This window comes from Numenius arquata, chromosome 1 (assembly GCF_964106895.1).
Source record: "Numenius arquata chromosome 1, bNumArq3.hap1.1, whole genome shotgun sequence".
Taxonomy (NCBI): domain Eukaryota; kingdom Metazoa; phylum Chordata; class Aves; order Charadriiformes; family Scolopacidae; genus Numenius; species Numenius arquata.
In genome coordinates this window covers 22,781,151-22,805,693 of record NC_133576.1, presented here as the reverse complement: position 1 = coordinate 22,805,693, position 24,543 = coordinate 22,781,151, and the positions used below count along the sequence as shown (strand labels likewise).

Below are 24,543 nucleotides of genomic sequence, written 5' to 3'. Positions count from 1 at the left end.
GGGTGGTTGGTGCAAAGTTTTCAGTCATCATCTAAAACTCTAAGAACTGCTTCTCTATTTTCAGAAGCATTTCACAGATGTCTTCCCCCCACCCCAGGCCCCTCTCCCCAACTCTCCAGTGGTATAATGAAGCTGAAGAGAAACGTCATGAGGAGTATGTTATAAAAAGCTGTACCCACACAGACAATGTCTGCAAATGGATTTTGGTGACTTAAATGCATTATCAATGTCTGATTTAGAGAAACTGAAGAAAACTGAAAGAAAAGAAAGATTCTGAATGAACTAAGCAACGGAAAATACAGCTTTTCTCTTCAGTGTGCTGCATTTCACGGTAGATTACGGCAGATAAGGAGAAGTGTTCTTTACATTTTAAGTGCTTTATTTTAATTTTCTTCCATTTTTCATTTTTTATTTCAACTTACTTTCAGACCCATTCATTTTTCTTTCAGTAAATATTACTAATTATTATCCTGTGAGTGTGTTTCAAATCCAGTCCTTTACAGCATACTCACTGCCAGCACTCATTAAAAAGTCTCTAATTCTTCTTCTATTTAGCAATGTGTGATAAATGTTGTGTCTCTACATTTTATAAATCTTGGAACCACAAAGGACAATTTATAAGCTGATTCAGCCCCACAAACCCTAGGAACTGATTCTTCTCTTACTTATGTGCCCTATGCTACAAGGACCTTCAAAAACCAAACCAATATAACAAAGAAAGCACAACTAGTCACCTGCTTTTGCATGCGTAGCCAAAGGTGGCATGCCACATCTGCCTCCCACACAGCCTTGGACTTACAGGGACTCGCTGCTATTCATCAGAATCAGGTTTTGAATCCAGCGTGGCAAGTTGGGAATCGGAGTGGTCTCCACTAGTGTCCAAAGCCTGACGTCTGCGTGCCTGGCATCACATCTAGAGTGTTAAGAAGCACAAGAAGTGCCTCACACTGCAATTTAAACCATTCACTTTCAGACTGAAGAGTCACGGCAGGACTGACGTGCTCCGGAGCAACAGCTTAAGAGCTCCCTATTGGGAAGATGCTGAAGATGGGGGAGGACCCTCGAATCCCACCTTCCAGGCTCCTTTTTCCACCAGGAAATGTGAATTATATCCTAAAGATAGGTTCCTTTCTGCTTTCTTTCAAGGAACAGGTGCCTAAGGAACCTGTGCAAAAAGCAAAGCTCCTGAAAGATGGCAGTGCCTGGACCTAGGTCTTCTAGCTCAGATTTAGGCAAAAATACATACCAAAGTCCCATTTCACAAGCTTAAGTCATCCTTTTAAGCTATCCACTTCTCCTCCACTGCAAGTCACAATCTCAGCATAACTACCAGTTCCCAGGGTTGGGACCAGAGTCTGCCAGCTGGAAGCCAGAAATGGACCGCTCCCCAGGGAACTCAAAAAGCACCCTCATTTAACGCAGGACGCAACCCTGACACTTTTTAATGTTTGCTAGGCAAATCTCCCACCTGGACATCACTTGAGAACCAGGGTCCTTATTTTGACAGGGAAGCAGGCCTTTGGAAAGTAAATGAAATATATGTACCTGAATGGGCCAGATACTGATCTAGAGACTGATATGCACACAACTCTGCCAGAACTCAAGTCAGGGGTAAAATACCCCTCACAACAAACACACGGAATTTCAGGAAGTCCAGATGCTTTATCTAGAGTCAGAGCTGGAAAAAATATCATCTTTCTTTCCTTCTGTATTTCGTATATGATGTTATGAGTATAAAATAATCTACCAATTAACCCTCAGACAATTTCTCAGGTTGAACCAATGAAGCTTTGATAACATTTGGCACTTGGCAATACTACAGCCAGGTTAAGGTATTTAAGCATAAATATAAACAATAATGGAAAAAAAACCCACAAAGGAAATAAATAAGTCTTTTAAAAATTAAGACTTGATTCTGTTTAAATGAACACAATTAGGGTAGCTAAAACAATGGCGAAAATCTTTTGTCAACTAAAAGTCACTACAAACTTTATTTCTGTGTTCCTTTCTGAAGTTGAATGAAGTTACAATGACATTATAGTAAATATGGCCACACAGGTAGTGAGGTATAGTCCTCTATTTTCCTTGCTTTTAAAGAAATAAAATACCTGTTACAGATCTCTTCTGTATAAAAATACTGCAAGTCTTTCTTCTTGTTTGCTGTATAGATCAAATACACAGCTTTTGCGTCCATGGGTTTTCATATTATTCAGTCACTTAATATTCAAATGGCTCTAGGTTTTAGTATCACTGGTTTTTACTTGGAAGGATTTTTTACATATTTTTTCTTTCAATATTTACTATCTGCATTAACAGTCAGTCAAGAGCACCCACCCTTTAGGATCAACAGATAGAAAACAAGTTCACTCCTCTTTTTAAGGCATTTATACTCAATATTTGAGTGTCTTAGTGGGTTTGAAATTTCAACCATTACGTTTCCAAAGCTCTTGCAAAGAACTCCTTTAAATTCTGTCGTTTATCAGCCATTGCTTTTGCCCTGTGACGCAACTTTTCTCTTTTTTTCTGTCCTGAGTAACATCATTTTGGTACCTTACACAGGAACAGGGTTGTTCTTTGTATGAGTTTCTAGAGCTTTGATACTGCTAACAATCTTCTTTTGAGGCCCCACAACTGTAACGCCAACTTTCTTCATGTCACTGGAAAAAAAGAGAAGATGCACTGGGTGAGTGAGCATACAGTTTCTGTGTTTCCTAGGGCTGATGTGAGAAAACAAAAATCAACTCGCTCATCTTATATTATATTGCTGTATTGGAGGAGCCTCCAGGTACGGCAATACTGCTGAAACACAAACCCTGGTATGAAAAATACTGAGAGCCATAGTATGAAAACAGCAGGAGGCTGCAAAAAAAGAGCAAAAACTCATTTAGCTTTGTTGTGTTTGCTTACCTGGAAGAAAAGACAATGAAATAGTGTTCTCCAGCGATACACGCACTGGGGTTTAGGGGCAAGGTGTTCAATTTTGGGTCAGCTGCGATCTTGAGCCTCTCTATTATCTCCACCCCCCTATCAGCCTGATCACTGTTCCTGAGCGACGCTGACATCTCACTGGTATGAGCCGAGCCCTCTGAATCTTAATATAATCTTAAGACTCTGATACCAGTCTTAACTCTGGTATCAGCATTGAGAGTAATGGCTACATGGCCAAACTTCCAGCATCTACCCTGTTTTTCACCTCCTGTTTCTCCAGGCCGTCCAGTCTCTTTGTTCCTTGCGTGACATGGAAGTGGTTTAACACTTGCGGAGGGCTAACACAGGCTCACAGGAAATTGGGCATTCCTAGAGGATTTTTGCACTGTCCCCAAAGGGTAATTGTTACAAAAAGCCATTAGCAGCCTTTTTATAGTTGCAATAATACACTAATTAACAGCAGCTGCTGCTTACTTCTTCATAACTTGTCACATATCCAGCTAGCTGAACAAGGAGTCAAGATTTCCTTTAACAGAAAGTTCATAACTGTATTTGATGCCTTTTCAGGTGCAGAGAGAACATTACCTTACTCTTTTTTATCACAAGAACAAAGACAGATTACATTTAAATATAATAAACTTGCAAGTAGTAAACTTAAAAGTTTAGCATGTTTAAATATCAAAACTAGAAGCAGGAAGGAGTTCATTCCCTGAATAATTACTACCTTGTAGGAGGAAAGCAGCTACACAGTGCTTGCTCTGACTCACCTGGTTTGATGGAATATGGGATGGGCAATAAAGGAAAAGATTGGCACATGTGCCAGCTGTGGAGAGGTCCCCATATAAAAGGCAGAATATGAAGAATCAACACAGAAACTGCTAAACTGTGAGTGAAAGAAAGTGATTCTGCTGTACCAGACAATGCATGATGCTACTGTATCAGAAGAAACTGGGTATTTCCTTGGCATCAGTGAGAAAAATCTTTGGGACCGTGGCCTTCACGCGATCACCAGAGCATCTAAGTTTCCTGCATGTGTATTGCAACTACAACAATAATTTACATTTGTCTCTTTAAATGTAAGAATATTTTAGCTAAAAAAATGGAAACTCCATACAAAACCACTATTCTTATGCTTATGTTTAAACTTGTACCTTCATCCACAACAATGATTAAAAGCCGTAGCCAATTCAAACTTACTCTGTAGAAATCTTGGCTATTGTATCACAGGAACTGTACTCCACACCTGTGAAAATATCTTTGCACTGTCCTGTCCGAAAACCATTGAGCCAATCACCTGCCGTGCGGAAGGCTGAAATATCAATGTTACTTTGGTCCAGGAGAAGATTTGATGGCCTGAAATAAAAAAAAGAATGTGATGAATGTTAGGGAGTAGGGATACATATGGGTTTATTTTGTGTCTAAACTTAGCACTGGCATTGGCAGGAGCTTCCAGGCTAGATGTGGCTTTTCTGTTTATCTGTGGAAGTTACCTGCTGCTGAGGCCACCACAGGTACTCACACTGGCAGCTCTGAGGAATGCTGAGTAATCATCCTGCTTAAGAGCACCAGCTTCTCATGCCCATGTTTAAATCACTGAAGCATCACCAATTCATGAAGTGTATCGCTACCTTACAATTTAATGTGTGAAGCATTAGCAAAGATAAGCCTAATTTAGATTATATTTCTGTGATTCACCTAGTCCCAAACAACACACAAACGATGCACACTCTAGACTCCAAGTTGAGGGTGTTGGTAAAATTTACACGTATCAAATGTTCAGAGTATTATGGCCCACTGACAAATCCTAAATGCTACTACTGAGTCAGAAGCACAAATAATAAGACACTAGTGGCTTTATAAAAATTGTACCAAGTCTAAAAAATCAAATGTTAAGTGAATTTGTGAGACAAATGTAACTGCACGAGGCTTGCATTCTGCAGCGGACAGAGGCAGAAATGAGGAAGTTTGTTAATAAATACACTTAGCCAAATGTAAAATGCAATTGCCATATCCAGTTTAAAATTGATGCTCACTCTAAGACTGAAACTTCACAGAATCACAGAATGATATAGGGTTGGAAGGGACCTCTGGAGATCATCTCGTCCAACCCCCCTGCCAAAGCAGATCCACCTAGAGCAGGTTACACAGGAACTTGTCCAGGTGGGTTTTGAGCATCTCCAGAGAAGGAGACTCCACCGCCTCTCTGGGCAGCCTGTTCCAGTGCTCTGCCACCCTCAAAGTAAAGAAGTTCCTCCTCGTGTTTAGATGGAACTTCTTATGTACAAGTTCGTGCCCATTTTCTCTTGTCCTGTCACTGGGCACCACTGAAAAAAGACTGGCCCCATCCTCTTGACACCCACGCTTTAAGTATTTAGAGGTGATCAGATCCCCCTTCGGTCTTCTCTTCTCCAGACTAAAAAGACCCAAGTCCCTCCGCCTTTCCTCATAAGAGAGATGCTCCAGGACCCTAAACTTCTGTAAAGATATCACACAAACAATTTAGAAGTAAAAAACTGAATCATCTCCTGCCTTTGAAATTAACTTGGTGCTCAGGAAGAGTGCTGAACTGACAAGATTTGCACCCAAGTTATCTTAAAAAACAATGAAGAAACCAGCAAGAAACAAACAAACCCAACACAATTAATCAAGCAAAACATATGTCCACGCTTCTTTGCCCATTTAAACTTTTTTCCACCTGCATAAGTCTATATGCTATAGAGTCTATCCTGTCTATAAGCTATTGAGAAAAACATAACCTTCTCAAAATAATGATTAAAAGTATAATTTTTTATCAAGAAGAAATATATTGCAGCTGACACTGCACTTTTTATATTGTAAATGGCAAAAATGGCTGCTCCCATATTGATCCAGAGATTCAGTTCTGTCAGGTATGAATACTCTTGTTTTCATGGTCTTGTGAGCGTACTGTACCTTCTTATTCAAGAGCATCAAGACTAAAACTAAATGCCAGCCCTTGCCCATGAAGTCACTATAGTCAGGCTCTACCAGACTTCATTTTAGCTATCTAAAAATACCAGAAATAGGCCCAGTTAGTTTTCTGAACTATTGTTGCAATCCATGGAAAGACACAAGCACTTCCAGGCAGGGAATTTTTCTTCTCTAAAACAGATGTCATCTACCTTGGCTTCAGCAAGGCTTTTGACACAGTCTCCCATAGCATCCTCATTGGGAAACTAAGGAAGTGTGGGCTGGATGAGAGGACAGTGAGGTGGATTGAGAACTGGCTGTGTGACAGGACCCAAAGGATAATGATTAATGGAGCAGGTTCAAGCTGGAGGCCTGTAACCAGTGGTGTCCCCCAGGGGTCAATACTTGGTCCAGTCCTGTTCATCATATTCATCAGCGACCTGGATGAGGGGACCGAGTGTATCCTCAGCAAGTTTGCTGATGATACCAAACTGGGAGGGGTGGCTGACACCCCGGAGGGCCGTGCTGCCATCCAGCGAGACCTGGACAGGCTGGAGAGCTGGGCAAGGAAGAACCTCATGAGGTTCAACAGGGAAAAGTGTAGGGTCCTGCACCTGGGGAAGAAGAATGTCAGGCACCAATACAGGTTAGGCGGGGACCTGCTGGAGTCAAGTTCTGAAGAGAAAGATCTGGGGGTCCTGGTAGAGAGAAAAATGACAATGAGCAAGCAGTGTGCTCTTGTGGCCAGGAAGGCCAACGGAATCCTGGGCTGCATAGGGAAGAGTGTGGCTAGTAGGTCGAGAGAAGTTATTCTCCCCCTCTGCTCTGCACTGGAATACTGCATCCAGTTCTGGGCTCCCCACTTCAAGAGGGATAGGGAACTACTGGAAAGAGTCCAGCAAAGGGCAACGAGGATGATTCAAGGAGCATCTCCCTTATGAAGAAAGGCTGAGAGAGCTGGGACTCTTTAGCCTGGAGAAGAGAAGGCTGAGGGGAGACCTTATCAATGCTTATAAGTATCTGAAGGGTGGGTTGAAGGAGGAGGGAGCCAGACTCTTTTCAGTGGTTGCCAGTGAGAGGACGAGGGGCAACGGGCACAAGCTGGAACATAGGAGGTTCCACTCAAATATGAGAAGAAACTTCTTCACGGTGAGGGTGACAGAGCCCTGGAACAGGCTGCCCAGGGAGGTTGTGGAGTCCCCTTCTTTGGAGATTTTCAAGACCCGCCTGCATGCAGTCCTGAGTAACATGCTCTGACATGCTCTGGGCAATCCTGCTTCGGCAGGGGAGTTGGACTAGATGATCTTTATGGTCCCTTCCAACTCTAAAAATTCAGTGAAATTCAGTGAAAACAGGTCTTCCAGGCAAACTGCTTGGAGAAGACACCCGGCTTTCAGAGAGGTTCTCAGCTGTTCCTCCTCACTGACTTGCTATTCTTTTGAAGAGGTGCGAGAAGCCCCTGAATAGCAATACAATCAGTAATTTCTTTCTACTGACAAAGTATCTTACCAATTCTAGTTAGCTTTCTCACTGTGTGCTAATTAGTACAATAATTACTTCCTCTACTAGTCAGGTGTTACTAGAGACATCAACTCTATTTCTGCATTTTTCCCTGAACTGACAAACGTGTCCATATGGGACAGCTTTTTAGCCCCCGTTCAGAAATATACATGCTCCATTTTAAGTAAAGTAACTTATGGGTGTCTATCTCATGCTTAAAGCTAACAATGTGCTTAGCTCTGTGCTACTATGATGGTACTACTCATGAGCACAGGAGATAGAACTAGAGGATGTTCAAAGCAGTTCACACTATAACTTTCCAGTCTATTTTCTGCCCCGTAATTCTTTTTCCCCATGGTTCTAGTGAAACGGCATCTGCACAGGAGTCTGACTACAATAGCTGAATCCATCTGAAGTGACTTTTGTCACTGGAAAGAAGTGAAAATCAGAGGTGGTTAGACTAACACTGCAATTTAAAGGCAGTGATTACGCAGTGTAATGGGTAGGTGACAGTTACTGGTACTGGAGAACTGATCTGGATTGTAAAATGCCCTCTTCTCCCCAAACCCAAGCCATTTCTGAGCACTGGAAAAAACATAAAGGGGGAGATTGTAAAGGCACCAAAGAGAAATAAGTGTCTAAATACCAGTGAATAAGCAGCCTAGAAAATCCAAACAAAACATCTCAATCACAACACAAGCCTTCATTAAGTCTCATCAAGATCAGCAGCAGTGCAATAGCATAACCGTGCAGCACATCTGACTTGAACTGGAATCTGGAGATACCACAGCAGCTGTACCGAGACTTTTGCCTCTTACCTTTGAAGAGAAGAACAATATAGCTTTGCTAAACGGTATTTTCTACATACTAAACAGCACATTTTACTTATGATGTTTTGATTGATTTTTATCAATCAGCTGATTTCTTTCAGGTTCAGAAAATGATTCTAATATCTTCTTCCCTGCTGGGATTGCAGGCCATAATTAAAGAGCTCAATAGATGCTTGAAAATTTTAACTTCAAAACCACAAATGGACATAATACCGTTGCAGATTCACCATTAATTTTCACCGGGTCTCAGAGCACCCTTTCGCCTGACTGCCTTCCCTCTGGAGCCCAGCCAGGACAAGGAGCTGCTGCAAATGACCATGATCACTGCCACCAACTATGGACCTCGCATCCCGAGAATAGCCATTGATGAAAAGGAAAGTAACAGAAGACACCAGAAACCTGCTCTGCCCCAAAAATAATAAAGAAGGGAAAGCACAGCATGGCTGCACCGACACAAAGACTGAGCTAAGGACAGAAGGTGCAGCACACTTCAAGGTTATTGTTCTCATACTAAAAACAGATCTTAGGCACCTACGTGATAACCTTAAACAACTTGCAGTTAAAGGCTCATTTTAGATAATCAGGCTCAAAATATTTTTCTTCAGTAGCTGTACAGCCTGCATCTCCCTGACTACTGTTTGTCCCATGAAGAGTCAGTGCTTTTTATTTATAGTTTTCTGGGTATAGTGTCTGGAATCCCAAGACATTTACTAAGAGTATTTATGAAGTGTTCTTAGTGATAAAGCATGGAGATTTTTTTTTTTCCAGCCTAGTACATCTTTTCAACTTAAATCTAATAAAACAAGGCCTGACTCAAGAAGTACTAATGAAAAAAAAAAAGTATAAACAAGTTGAAATAGAACAGGTCTCTAGGATTAGGAATTAGAGTGGCCCAAAAGAGCTTTTATGTTTATTACTTGGATCAAAGCATCATAAGGACAAAAAATATGACCTAATTTTAATGCAAGTGACCTCAGAATAACCAGCACTGTAAAGTATCATTTTTCTCCTTGTAGGATTCCTAACAAAAATTAGTTACTTTCCTCCTCAGAGAGGACATCTGGACAGTTTATCAATGAACAGGAATTTGTCTCACTGTGAAGAATCTGTGATGTCTCCTTGCGTGCACCAAGGGAAAGCTGGGCTTTCAGAGCATCTGCACACATCGGCAGTTTTTTTCCCCCTGACCCAGCCCCTAGACAGAAGGTCTGAACATGAAATTTATGGTCTGGGTGATGTGCGCCATGAGCTCACACTTTACTAGACAAATTAGATGGGTTGCAATCCGTGCAGCTGTAAACGACGTCCTGCAGGGTTCCACCTGATCTTTTACAGCTTTTCATAAATCAGTACCTACTAGCTTCAGAAGAGAGTCATTAAAAAGAAATCATGGAAATTACATGTTTGCTCAGGGGAAGTGAAATAGAACATTTCCCTCCGTCTTCTCCGCCCCCCCCCCCCCCCTTTTTTTTTTCTTCTTTTAACTCACTCTATTTTGTTGCTTTGACCAACTACAATATACTCCATTGTACTATATTTCAACAGTCATTGAAAGACTTTCTATCCTGTTCATCCTGACTGTGCGTCTATCTATGGAGTTATATTTACTGACATGTGGTGCCCTGAAAAAAAATCAGCAAGACTCAGGGTAGAGAGACAAATTTAACAGTGAGATGCCAGTTACAAAATTCTCTGTTGCTGAAAGCTTTCTTTGGATGTCCCCATTACGTTAACAGTTGGAATTAACCTTTGAGTCATCTGCAGTAGCAGGGAGAATAATAGTTTGTTATCATTAGCACAGATTTTTGTCACAACACAGGGAAAGTTTTGCTGTAGCATATAGTAATGGCAAAGACCACAGAAAACATCATTAGAACCCTTCCCAATAGGTCTTGGAAATCTTGGTCTGTGGTCAGCTGCTGCCTGGCCAGAATGGGATACATTAACTTGTAAAATCCAGGAACTGAAACAAATAGAAGGAAAACATCCTGCCACTTCTTTTGCAAGGCTGGTATTCTGCAAATAGAGGAGTTGTGCACACACGATCCTGGACTTGGTACTGCAGTAGACTCTCTCTTTCCATCCCTTCCTCCAAACACCACAACCAACATTCCGTTTTTAAATCTGGACTTCCCCTTCCACAGTCACCTTCTTTCAAAGGGGAAAGCATTTAAAAAACATAAAGTAATTTCCTGTGGCAAATTTTAGGTAATTATAAGCTGATTTTGTAAAGTGAAATTGTTCCCTAGCAGGGAGCCAGGCCTGGTTTGAACATAAATCCTATGTGCTTTGTGATTATGGCAAGCTGAAGCACAGAATTCAGGTCTAACAAGAAGGACACCTCATATTTCAAGAAAAAAAGAAACCAAAAAACAATAGCTGGCACATAAAGCAAATTTTACTTTTATCTTCTACAGCAAGCAGAACCAAAAGTATACAAGTGTATCAACAGAAGACTAGGAAATAAATCAGTTGTGAGGAGAAGTAGAGTCATTGTGTTTACTTCATTATCCCTGGACCTTAAAGATAAGAATCTTTGGAGTTTCACCTCTTCATGCCCATTTTTAAGGTACCCTTAGCAAAATTTGTAATTTAGTCCCTAAAATACAATGAACCTCTTACAGTGGCACATTTGCTTTTCCCAAGGGGTTTCATATCACCTTTGCACACCATCAGAATAAGCAGGTTGTTGCTATTCTTTGAAGTCAAAAGAGAGATGGAGGAACAAAGAGGGGTAATACAAATAACCAACGGGGAAAAGAGTGCAGGTGAGGCTGATGGCCTGCTCCAAAATGTCCCCCTGAACTTCTTATTTCCTAGCTCCATGTTGTCTGCTGGCAAAAAACTTACCACAGCTTCTTCTAGGACAATGATCAAAGAAAATTTCAATTGCCCCATAGGTCAGTCTGTCAATCTTCCCTACTCCTTTAGGTGCCCCTCAAAACATGCTTTTCAAGGGACTTATATCATTTCAGCATCCGGGTGGGGTAATAAATCATATGCCTGGGTGTACCAATGCTCCTCAATTTACTTTTTCCCCCCACCAAAACCACTGAAGGCAAAAAATACCAGCATGTTGCTGAAATGGTTGATTTTTTCTCATAATACAGCTTAAGCTGTGCTTTTAAGCCACAGAAGTAATGTCACATGGCCATTTCCTGGGATTCGTAGCTGGCCCAGAGACAGACCCTTAACGACAACCAGTCATTTTTGTTAGAACAGTCTGTAGGCTTTTTAAAAGGGGGAGAGAAAAATGCCTCAGAGAGCTTTTAGAATGCTTTTCTGGCTCTTTGCATCTACCATTTGCTGTGTACGACTTGCCCGAATATCTCACACTTGGCCACACTGTGAATTTCTACAGACTTTCGCCACAGCATTCACTACATCAGGCAATGGCTCTACATACTTTCTTTTCCCAGCATTTCCAGTGCAGAATTACCATTAACGCTAATGAGAGCTTCACGTGGTAAACCCAGCACATCGAGCTGAGAACAGCAGAACATAATCCCTCAGAATCACAGTAAACTGCAAACGCTCACTATCAGGCCACCCGCTGGCCTGACTGCATTGCTATTTAAATTATACAGTACCCAAATCAGACAAGAATTCACAGCAGAAACACAGAATTTCACCAGCACAGTCAAATTAGAGGTACGGAAGAGCAAATAGATGTTTTACTGTCTCTGTTAGCAGTGAGCCCCAGCAACTTTTGACTTTGAAGGAACAACGGTTGATTTGTGTCTGCCTCAGGCACGGTATTAATGACTGCTGGAAAAAATCAGGTGAAAATAGGGCTTTTCTGTCTCTAGCGTGCAAACTAAACTAAAGTCCCTAAAAATCTCCTCAGTCCAACTCCTGGATTCTCCATGCAACCCAAACTATGATTATATAGAGATACCAAGTAGTATTGTTTACTGTAATCTTTTACTTTTCTGTGTGCAGTTAGGTTCCCCTCCCCTCCATAAACTCACTATTTTACATTTAACAGTCTTCAAAAAGAGGGATAGTATTGTAGGCTTACTTTACTTGAATTCTTTTAGGGCGAACAGTCCGTTTTAGGACATGGAATATATTGTTGCTGGTTTCTGAATGAGGCTAAAAAAATCACATGTAGGCCTGCCTTAGGCAGCGTTTGTCCAAACCCAGACCATGTTGTTACTGCCTGGACAACCACAAAGCGTAAGTCCTCTCTGAAACACTCGAAATAAAACAGAAAGCTCTTTCCTTCAGTCCTTCAGCCTGAAAGTTTCTACCAAGGAGAAGCAGACAAGCAATATTGTGGCAGCTCAGCAATGTATGTCAAGCATCTGAAACCTTCTGACCTGAATGGCAAAAAAAAGGAACTTTTCAACAAAATGTTCAGCCAACACAAATAGTCATTTTGTTGCAAATATTACTGTAAAAACAGGGCTTGAATTATGCTGCATAATGGAACAGCCTGAATTTTTTATTTGACCTGTTCTCTGTTCCTACTGAGTTTAATTTTCCCAAATATCCTACGAAGCTAGCATACTAGAGTTTCCACGGAATCATCAGATTTTAAGTGGAAACAAACTTCGTGAGAAGCAAACTTCAAAATTTAAATTGCAAATGATGCCTCTGGATGTTTGAGAGCAAACATTACGCTCGACACCACTGAGAGTGCCACAATGACAGCCAACAAAGCACATGTTTAGCAGCGAACACTTGCAATCAACTACTTGCAAATAACAGGTAGGCCAAAAGTGCTAGAGGAAATTACTGTGGTGAATAATTCCAACAACACATCAAATTCAAGAAAATCAGGACAGGGTTGTAAACAACTTGCTAACACATAAAAGAACATATGAGGAATTATTCATACACATTTTCAAACACTTTCATATTTTCATCAAGAAGAGCAACTGACCCTGACCCCCTAAATTTCCTGAACTATATTAAAAGAATTTCAGCTATGCTTTTTCTGAAAATAAGTGGCTTTCTTGTTTTTCTAGCCTTAGCTATAACAAAAGCAGTAGAACTTGTACCTTAAATTGAGAACTTCTAACATGTACAAGAGATCTGAAAACAAATCTACCTCCAATGCTACAGTACAACCCAGATACAATATTGTTTTGGTTTTGCTTTGTTGTTTTTTTTTCAATAAAGTTACACAGTGTCATGAATTAACCAAAAAAAAAAAAAAAAAAAAAGATACATTTTGGGATTAAAGAAAAATCCACATAACTGTTCATAGATTATTTTCTTTAATTTTTTTTGTTCTCATAGACAGGCACACTGCTTCCTCATCACAGAATTGGAACTTGGAAATTAATGGAAGATGCGAAATTTGTATAATAATAAGGGATATATAATCTCAGGACTCTGAGTGGAGTTCCAAGGAGACAATTACATGCTTTGTAAACTTCAGTTCCAAAGCCTTCAATAAAATCTTAAGATGTTTTATCCTCATACCTTAATTGTCATTCATAAACACAAAGAATAAGTTCAAACTGCGTATTCATTATTGCAAATCAAGAATAATTTGACTGAGCTTGAGGTACCTCACCTTCCAGATGAGGTACTTCATTCTGGAAAAAAGAAATCTGGGGTTAACTTTTATTTAAGTTCTATGCACAGAAAAGGTGCATATTCAACATGCACAATGGTCTTCATTTTCAAATTATCATAAAGATAATTTTAAATGTCTTTATACTTTGGTATGCAGCATTATTTCTTTAAAAATCTGGTTTGGTTTCCCTTTTTTGATTCAGCTTTTCACTTTGTCTGCTACTCAGAAATTCTATATTTCGCAACGTGGAACATTTATCATGTTATCCAGAGAAGGCTAGTGGACTAAAATGAATACTTGAAATTACAAAATAAAATTTTGCTTCAGAAGCTTCTATACATAAGAACACACAATCAGATTTTTAATTCTTTGAAAGTATCTTACACACAAGAACTGACTGGAAAGCAGTTTGGCTGGCTAATGGTACAAGCAGTGTTGGAGAGCAGGGAGAGGAGTCTATAAAGTGCGAGAGAGCCAGCCTTGCCTCCTGTCTCTGTTTATGAAATCAAATGGCTTTACTGAAGCCTATTGCCCTTGTTGAACATGCTCTGTCTTTTCTATGTATTTCATACTAAAGGAAGCTCCATGCTAGAAGAAACAGGTGCTGAATCCTATTAAGGACTGCTGTTAGCCTGTAAGTAACACCTTCATCTTCAAAGATATGGGGCAAACTTGCTAATTAATCCTCCTGTGAGAAAGGTAATTTAAATTTTCAGAGAGACAGAGAAATTAGCTAAACAAAATAAACATTTTAAAAGTCCCTATAAGGCAGCTACCTTTGAAATTGATAATGTTTTGACATTTTCAAAAATAAAATGAGGACCAACAGATTTTGCAAAACATTTGCTAGCTGCATTTCCAAATCGAAAACTGTTTCAGAAATGTGTTTGAAACCACACTACCCACACCTTATTAAGTGGACAAAAATCACAAGATAATTTTACAGAACTCCCCGTAAGCAGTAAGATGTGATAATGACTTTCCATGTTAGATGTTTGGGCTAGATATGAACTGAGAATAAAGATACTGAATGATAAATGCCCCATTAAAATCTCCTTCCTCTGAGATCCTCCTCTCAATTTGCAATGCAAAATAAGTAGCATTTTCTGTGAAGACCCAAAGAAACTAACAAAATTGTCAGCTGTTAACTCTGAGCAACTCGTGAAATAATGATCTTTTCTACAAGGAAGACTATCAGCTGTTTATTTTCTGCATTCAATATATGAGACAAATTCTTGCAATTCTTGTACTTAGATATAGCTATTAATACAGCTAGAAACACACAAAAAATGGTCACAAACCACTTAAAGAAATATCCTGAATTCTCAGACAGTTTTCTTACCTTGTTTGCAATATATTTCTTTCTTCCTCTCCTAAGTTTATTCTTTCAGTATAAAGAAACAACAGCAGCAATACTTGACACTGACTTTCACTTTACCGAAAGATTATACAGAAACAAAAGCAAATACAGAAGTAAGTTGTTGTTTCGTGTGGATTCCTTGTCAGTTTTGAAATCAATCAAAGACCTGGCAGAAATTCAGAATTTCTAAAAATCATGTGTTGGAATTAGAAACATTTTTCAATTTTTTTCAAATGCTATTTCTTGGCAGAGGCTGTGGATTAACTCAGCTATTCCTGTTTTATAGCAGATTCATGAAGACTAAGTGCCTTTAGTCACACCTACATCACAGATGTGAACATGCACAGCAATTGTAGGAAAGCTGCCATAATACTTGGGTTGCCTTAATCCCATATCACAACCCTTATACCTCAAGGTCACAATATCCTACAACATCTTAATTCACTAGAAATGCTTTAAATATATTTCTAACTATACACTATGTTTTAAATATATTTTTTCCAAATGGCTGTGCAAGAATAAGATTCATATATATAAAATTATAATATACATTGTAACTCTAGAGAGCTGTCACATATATGTATATAAAAGATTAGAATTGGAAATATAAACAAGAAAAAATTAGAAATACAAATAAGTAAAAAAAAAAGAAACAGATAAAGAAAATGAAATGCTATGACTCGATTTAAGATTTGTAGTGCATACAAAGTATTTCCAGTTGAGTGATTCTTAGGTTACAGTTTTTTCCCACACAAACGAAACCACTAATAAGCCCTTTTAGGCCACAGCCTCACCAACTGGCTAGCAGGTGGGTGAAGTGATTCTCTCTCTCCTACTCAAGTTGAGAAAACTTTCCATCTGCTTTGTATCTGCATGAAATGTTCACAAATGTGAAGTAATACACAGTGGACTAAAAAATAATAAGCTCAAGAAGAAAAATAATGAACTTGATCAAAACTGGTAGAACTATGAACTCACTTCCACCCTAAAGATATCCAAACAACCTAAGGACTCTGTTATAAAAATGAACATCATGCTCAGAAAACAGGAAAGAACAGCAAGACATAAATCAAATAAAAATATCATGAGGTTATGCTTTAGAAAACTGCATGACTTTTATAACTTTTTGTGTACTAAATTCTGTTCCTACAGCCCTTTACAGAGCTAGATAACTCCAGGCAGCCTAAAGGACACAAAAGACCCATGTGTCCATAACCAGTGCAGGTCTTGTTAGCAAAAGCTCAAGGTGGCTACCTGATTAAAAAGCGAATTTTGACAGGTAAGAAAGAAATCAGCTATATTCTGTACTTCACGAGGAATAGAAAAGGAATTTTCATGTGAATTTGAGATGAAACAAAACACCAGGAAAGGTTTTATGAAATTTTTACTGTGCTGAGGTTACAAAAACCTTTTGTCAATGTGAGGCTCACAAGCATGGAGAACAGTCTGCAAAGAGACGATCAATAAGGATAAAAACATCCCCCCGGGTATTAAGAAATTATTAGATGCTGTGGAGTGGCCAGAAGGGATAGAAAACTGAAAAGAAAATACAGAATTGAAGGATTTGACTCCACTCCTGTATTCCTATGAGGTATTAGTGTAAAACGTGCCTGGGATATTGCCTGGAATCATATATATATAGTCAAGCACATCCTTCACTTGAAATCAGTTAACAGTAACGTACCAGAGGACAGGGATATCCTATGCACCTCTAGCAATGTGCTTTTAAATAGGATACAACAGTGCCGTGACTATTTTAAACAAACATCAGCTCTAAAATCTGTAAGAAGAGACAGGCTTTGCATCTGCAACAGACATTGTCAGGTCAAACATTTTTCCTGACCAAGTGTATGCTGAACACCTACGAGCATATGGTGGGCATAAAGCTTTAGCATTTTTCCAGTAGCACCACAGACATGGGTAAAAGAGAGCTGGGACCTTTATAATTTAGATTAATTGCTTATTATGGGTATGGGGAGAGGTGCTGCAGGAGTGCTGCAGCCTTAAATAAAAACTGAGAGTAGCCATTTGAGTTGATGTAACCCCCCGAGCCCTTGTGGCTGGGTCGCAGAGGGCTTTACGTCCACAGTGATGCCTGTCCTTCCCCAGCTGCTGGCAGTACAAGCATCCCGGCAGGGATCCAGCTGCGGGTCTTCTTCTCTGGGAGCTGCCCTGACTCACCGCCCTTTTGTATCAGTTACATATTTCTGCACGTAAGGCTACAGCAAGATGCAAACCTATTTTAAGTCTGGCTTTTCATTTTTCTCTGTCAATCTGTGAGAAGGTGATGCTGGATGGACCTCCAGCCCTCCCCAGCCAGGAGCACTACCGGCTGCAGAAGGAGGGCATGTTACCTGGCAGAAGTGCTCCTCTGTAGGAAACCAAGGGGGTCTGGAGCTGTCTGCAGCTTTTCAGACAGTCTGAGGTTCAAGATTAGTCAGTTTTAGCAATGGTTACATGGGGGTGATCACGAACTTCCAGATCTGCATAGGACTGCCCAGCACCCCTCATGTTGTCATCCCTAATTCTTGGCCATACTCAAGTTTAAGGACACCCTGGGTTGCGCTGCAGACACCAACATGGGGAGACTGAGATGGAGGGATCACAGATCACACATTCCCTGAACTGCTTGGGCTTATCCATGCTGGTGTGCCCACCACCTGGACTCCACAGCTCCCCCTCCGTCAGTGGGACGTGAGGAGCTGTAGAGAGGAAGATACGCTGCACTGCTTGGGAATGTAAAGGGTGCAAGGATGTAGCAGTGGAAAGATAATTGGGAAGGAAGGAATAAAAACTGTCTCTGACATTCCCCTCCTTAGAAATGTGCTCTACATCAAAGCCAAAGCAGCAGTCTGCCATGAGGAGCATTTTACTGAGAGCTCACTTAAAACAGCTGTGAGAAGGCCCCTACCATGGTAACAGCCTCCTTCCTTCCCGATGTTGTGCCATGAGCAAAGAGCACAGCATCATGGTACCCATGTGCAGCTGCTGCTGCCCGCACCAGGAAACCATATAATGGAAGGGGAGCAAAGAGCAAGAGAGAGACGGGAGGGAGCAATACTGCACCGTGATGCTCCTGCGCAGAACCCAGCAGGTGCAAGCAGCACTTGGACTGAAGTTGGTCTCCATTAGAGGATATCAGCTTTTACTGGCTGTGAACAGCTAAACTGGAAATGTTGGTTCGACATTGTTTTCAGCCTTGCTGTGGTTCAACTCCCTAACTGGAAGGACAGTAAACAAGGAACATTTTGCTTCTGTTTGGAATACAAAATATGCAGCACTGGTTTCTGCAATCAAATCCCCAAACCAAAACATGATAGTCATGATTCCCAACTCCCCTAATTCAGCAGATTGCTGCAGTGTATCCCTATAAAATAACTATTTGCACCAGTCATTTGCCAAACAGGGGTGGCAAGATGTTTAGAAGAAAGGTGTTTGAGGAGATAGTGTTTAAACAGTTTGGGTTTTTTTCAAAGATTGGTTTGTTTTGTTTTCTGCTACCTGGCAGGTAACAGAAATAATTGCTTTGGTAAACATGTTGGTTTACTATGTGTTAAATGCTCACCAATTAAATTACTGAAACATAATTACTGTTCAAACACTCTTCTTACATATTTTTAAAAGCAAAGCCCATTGCTATGGCTGCCTTCCTCCTCCCATCTCTGCTTTCTTTTTCACTTCTCTGGAGTGGCAGTAGGAGGTAATTAGAATGGCAGCCTCTAGCTCAGGATGCAGCACAATGCCAGGGGCCAGGAAAAGGAAGCAAGGTCCAAGTCACCTGCAGAGCCGGCTGCAGTATCAATGCGGTTCTTCCTTTGCTCTGTTTCCCTTCTGTCCCTTCCCATTTGATTGCTACGGCGAGAAGCGTTCTGTGTTACAAGTAAAGGTCTGAGAGGAATATTTTGCTGTGTTCCTTTTTAAAGCCTGCGTCATGTCAGACTCTGGCCCACTGAAACACTCCCCAAGACCTGGGTCTGAAGCAGCAGAGTGTGTTTGTCCCTGACTCTGCCCGCTTTGCGAACAGAGGATTTTGCACTAGCATTCATGCTAAAAGTAATTTTACGTCTTTTTAGATCACTTCAGTAAGAGTATGACATTTTTTTTGCATTATATAAACCAATTCACTAAACCAAATCTCTTGTTTCACCACATCCTCATGGTGTCCTTAGGTGTCAACACACTCTTCAGTTACTCTCTCTCTAAGAGATAATTCTTGTCTCATAATAGTGATGTTCCAGAGTGTGTTGAATAACCAGGATTATAAATAAATGTTTTTAATATAAGTAGGAATATTGCACAGGTTGGAAGTGAATTCCTTGTTAAGGCATTGATCTAACAGGGAACATAAGTGCATTTTTAAGTTTGTGAGTCCCACTGAAAGCAAAATGGTAATTCATATGATTAAGGTTAAGGTGACTTGTCAGAGCAGAGCATAAGAGTGTAGGATATGTGTTTGCACCCAATTCAGAAAGATACTTAGGTATATGGCTAGCTGTAACCTATGAAACACTTAAGCACTTAAACCACCACATAAGGTCAGAATGAAGCTCACGATGGCCAACAATCGCCAACTCTGTTTTTCTCCCAAATCTCTGCTCAGTCTCACAATGGGCTTCATAATGCTAGTCTGGGCATAGATAATGCTTTTCACATTTTGAATAAATAATAGCATATAATTAATAAATAAGAGCAATAATAGTAATAATAATAGTAGTAATAATAATAATAATAATCATCCTTCTCACAAAGGGATAGTCAGGAAGCTTGTCCTAGCCTTCAAGATTGCAAACAGCTATGGTTAAAAGTTGAAGAAGAGGGTGAACAAAGTAAACAAATTCTAATTATGGAAGATGAAGTAATCGAAGACATTTATTTATGTGCAATATAAGATCTAATATGTCACCTTGCTGCCGCATTGGTGATTATTTTCAGACTGCTGGGATTACGGATCAGTTTATCCAGGATGCTGACAATCTGCTCAAACTTGGGTCTGTTGTTTCTGTCTTTCTGCCAACAGTCCAGCATCAGCTGATACAAGGCAGCTGGGCAGTCCATAGGAGGTGGCAAGCGGTACCCTTCATCAACAGCCTTAATCACCTGCACAAGGATAAAAGTTTTTGAAAACTTAAAGGCACTTAACTTGTTTTTATCAGTTCTGTGAACCACATTAACATGGACATTCTGTGTTTAAACAAATGTGTTTATTCACTAATTGTCTTGTCATGCAATGCCTCTAGTTTATCTGCAAAGTAAACCAGGAAGCAAATTAGGCATACAAAGAAGGGGAGTTAAGATACAGCATGTGACTTTGAGGAAGGTGAGAGTCTAGAAAGGATCTCCAAAACTCACACTTGATTGAACTAAATCCATAAACAAAAGCTACAGTTAGTAATGTGCTTACTTAATTATGCCAGACTTCAAAAGGTCTGGAATATCTCTTGTCTGATCACCCTTAGAAACACACGCTTTCCACACTCCCCAGTGGACACTACACTCTGCAGAAAGCCAGCCTACTCTCTCACAGTACATCCTGAACTGATAGATAGAAGGTCTTGTGGACGTTCTCACAGGGCCAGAAAATATTTTTAAAACTTACCACAAGGATAACTGTACATTTCCTACTAGGCAGTGCAGGGCCAATTCTTTTACCATTTGTCTAGATTGATTAAAAAAAAAATTAGCCCAGAATTTACTCTGTTACGAAGCTTTTTAATACAACCTTTTCATTTGAGTATAACACCTCCTGATCAGTCCTACAGTATCTATTGCACCATGGATAAAACCCCAATGTATTCTAAGTAGAAAATTATAAAGCCGTATTCTGTTATCTTTCCTTTTTATCTGGATCAGTTAATTCAAAAGCAGGAAAAATTATTCTGAGCCAGAACAGGGATAGGAAAACAGTCCATAGTTTAAGCAGCCATGAAGCAGAGGCCCCAAAATAGGTTAATCCTTCTGTTTCTGATTTTAATGTGATATTATTAAAGGTATTCCACTAGTATATCAGCCCATGTAACACGAGTCATTAATCTTCACAAACAATAGAAAAAATGTTCATGACTAATTAAAAGAAATGCACAGTTTTTTGCAGAAACTTGGGTTCCAGAGGTACTAATTTGAAAAGAAGTTTTCTTCTCTTTTTCCTCATTTTCCTCATTTCCTCATCTGTAGTACAGAAAATGTTTGACTACATTTATGTTACTGACTTTTTTTTTAATTTAGTACTAGTAATGATAGATATCAATCCCTTGGAAAATCTACTTGTGTTAGTGACTGTACTTCAGAAAATTCGGTTCGTAACTCCTGTGGAATAAATCTAGGATTAATAAGATGACAGAAAAAGAACGCAAAATAGATATAGTAAAAATATTATTTGAGGAAATGTTATGCTTCTTACAAAAATACTGGGAGACATCCATTAATCATTTCAATTGCAGGCTTGGATAGTTTACTAAGGTTGCAAAGAAGCCTGTATTTGAAGTCTTCTAATAAGATCACGCTACTTCTCTATTTTATCCATTTATTACTTCCAGAAGTGTTTTGGTTTCATTAAACTCTTAGTAGAAATGCTTTGCTTCTCTTTTGCACAAGCTCCAAGAGCTTATTCTGTGTATTTGATATTTACAGAAAACTTCTACAGAATATTATACAAGTGGAACCAAAGGGGATCAACAGAAATTTAGGAGGGTTTTCTAATAATAAGCTAAGGAATGTAAAAGGCAATGACCTCATTGAAGTGGAATTGTTTAAATCATCCTATTGAAAACCACCAGCGTGATAAAATTCTCTAATATGTTCTTTCGGAGATCCAAAATACCCTGCTATAAAGATGCTGGATTTTTTGTTAAATTCATTAGGACTTTTACTTGACGGGGGAGATTTGGAGATTTTAATTTTTACATCTTATTCAATGACAACGTCAAAAACTCAGAGCCACCTGGTTTCATTATGCTTCGCTTCCTTTCACAGCTTGATCCTTTATTTGAGAACATAACTCAGATAACAATATACTCACATCCTGGTTGGACATCTCCCAGTATGGTCTTTCTCCATAAGACATCACCTCCCAGAGAACAATCCCATAGCTCCACGCGTCACTGGCTGATGTGAACTTCCGATATGCAATGGCTTCTGGTGATGTCCATCGGATAGGAATCTTGCCCCCCTAGGAGCAAAACAAAATAAAACAGTCCATTTGACTGTAATACAATGAATATAATTTTACATGATTGATTATTTTATCTCTGAGATTCTCAGTTATCATTATATCAGTGTCAAAAAAACTGTATAAGCTGGAAAATGCTATTGCCATGTGTCATGAAAGCCTCTTGTGCACTATGCAGAGTAAAATACACTACAGCGCAAAATTTACTGAAGCTATATAGTATAGTATACATACTATGTGCATATTTCTGTGTAGCATAATATGCACAGATAATAATAAATGGTAACTTAAGTATGGTTGATTTTCAGTTACAAAATGTTTGGAAACTGGCAAGACAGTCATACAGCATTAAGGATGAAAAAGCTAGTATGAGCTCCTTGCTTACATGCTAAATCCCTTTGCACAGGGCAGAGGGCTGGATTTGGCTATTTGCAAGATATTTCAATTGAATTCCCTGTTGGTGTGGAATGCACATGGTTTCACCATGTTTTCAGCCAATGTTTTCTAGGACATTAAAGGAAAATGAGGGGCCACGATGCCCCTCACTAATGCCAAGCCTCACTAATACCGAGCCTCTAGTTGCACAAGGCAGTGATTGTGACCACATGCATAAATTTCCCATTCCAAAGCCGTCAGAGACAGTCACAGAAAGACAGATTTTGACAGGGTCATCTATCAGCGGGGAGAGTGCAAAGATGTAATCTGGGGAAGCAGTCTTAAACATTTTTTACAGTCGCAAGAGAAACAAGTCATCATTAAATTATGTAAACTTGAAAAGAATTAAAGCAACCATTACAATTAATATTGCATTTAGGGGAACAGCTCTCTTTGATTATGGCCACCACTTGGTGTCATAGGTCAAATTAGTAAAATGCACACAAGCAGCCTCAGGCTGAGTTTCTGCAAGATGAGACTTAGAGGAAAGAGAAAATTTCCAGTGGTGCCAGCTTTGGCAGAGGTTTTTAAGACTCTGATTTGTGAGTCACACGTGAGAAAACAAAGGTCTAAAAGATAGCAGTGCAAAATTTGTTACTTAAGGTAATTCTGGAGTGAATATATTTGAATACAGAAAACTGTGAGAGTTTAAAGGTGTTTCCAGTTCCAAGGATGCACAACATATAAAGGGATATACTCTGAAGATTTCACAGTAGACTAGCTATTTGATGTACCTCTGCAACCCTCATTATACTGTAGTCATACACCTATACTCACAATAACCTGTGTGGTAAGGGAGCATTCCTATTTCCACTGAATAATCAGCGAGAAATAAAATGTAAAGATATTAATGCTTTGCCCACACTTCCAGAAGTGTACCTGCACTGAGGGTAGCCATACACTCACCAGCTTTAGATTAACTAGCTTGATTAACAATAGAAATTCAGACATTAGTGTTAATTAGAGAACTAAATACAGCCTATATACACTGGAACCCAAGTATCGGCAATTTCATGGCTAACATTGCACAAATTAGATTAAGTATAAGCAACACAAGCAAGCCTGACTCAGGCTACAATTTAGACCTCCAAAATGTCACTAGATATGTCTTAGAGGCTTGGCAAAGGTCAGAGAGGGAATCTATCTTGGCATACTTTTTTAATGGACCCCATTCTATTAAGCAGACTCCCTACCTTAACGAAAAGACAAATCTTCATTTCACACACAACCTTTAAAATTAGGTAAATTTCCACATTACTTGTGGACCAACAAAATGGACATAGAAAATAAATAGCAGTATTTGAAGCCACTGTTTCATCACAGAAGCCCAAGTGAAGGACGTGATTTGTCTTTCTTTCAAACTTGGAAATCTATACAATGATGTTCTTTAGTCATAAAAAGTACATCGTATTTTCTATCCATTGTAAGGTTATTCTCAATTCCCAGTGCTACTCCATAAAAGTACTGAGAACATAAAAATAATATTGTTTGTCTCATACTCTATTGAGAAGCAATAGTATACCCACTTTATAAATGTCCAGGGTCCCTCAGTGAGTCCAAGGCACAGCCAAGAAACAAGGAAAGCTCTCCTGTGTCCTAGTGTTTTCACAACAAATCCACTTAAACTTTTAGATGTGGGGATGATAAAGAAATCAATCCCACTTTTTCAACCTTTTTTCTACACATACTAGTAGAGTGAACTTTAATTTCCAATAAAGAATGTCAGTGCTGGGGGAAAGCCATATCCTAAATTTACACAAACAAAAACCCACCGCCACGAACAGACAGAGCTTCCAAATGAAACATTCCCACTCGTCCCACAGGCTCAGAAGTCACTTGCAAACTGGAGCAAACTTGAAGCTGCAAG

At 39.6% G+C, this 24,543-nt stretch overlaps 1 protein-coding gene across 1 annotated transcript in view; it reads right to left on the bottom strand.

Moving 5' to 3' along the window:
* Positions 1-414: 414 nt before the first annotated feature.
* EPHA3 (EPH receptor A3) overlaps positions 415-24,543 on the bottom strand; it is a 223,109-nt gene continuing 198,980 nt past the window's right edge. Inside the window, exons 13-16 of the mRNA XM_074148921.1 lie at positions 22,092-22,241; positions 19,980-20,173; positions 4,126-4,281; positions 415-2,657 (exon numbers count right to left, since the gene is read on the bottom strand). Of these exons, the coding sequence (XP_074005022.1) occupies positions 2,552-2,657; positions 4,126-4,281; positions 19,980-20,173; positions 22,092-22,241 (606 nt within the window). The 3' untranslated portion in view covers positions 415-2,551. The remainder of the gene's footprint in view (positions 2,658-4,125; positions 4,282-19,979; positions 20,174-22,091; positions 22,242-24,543) is intronic.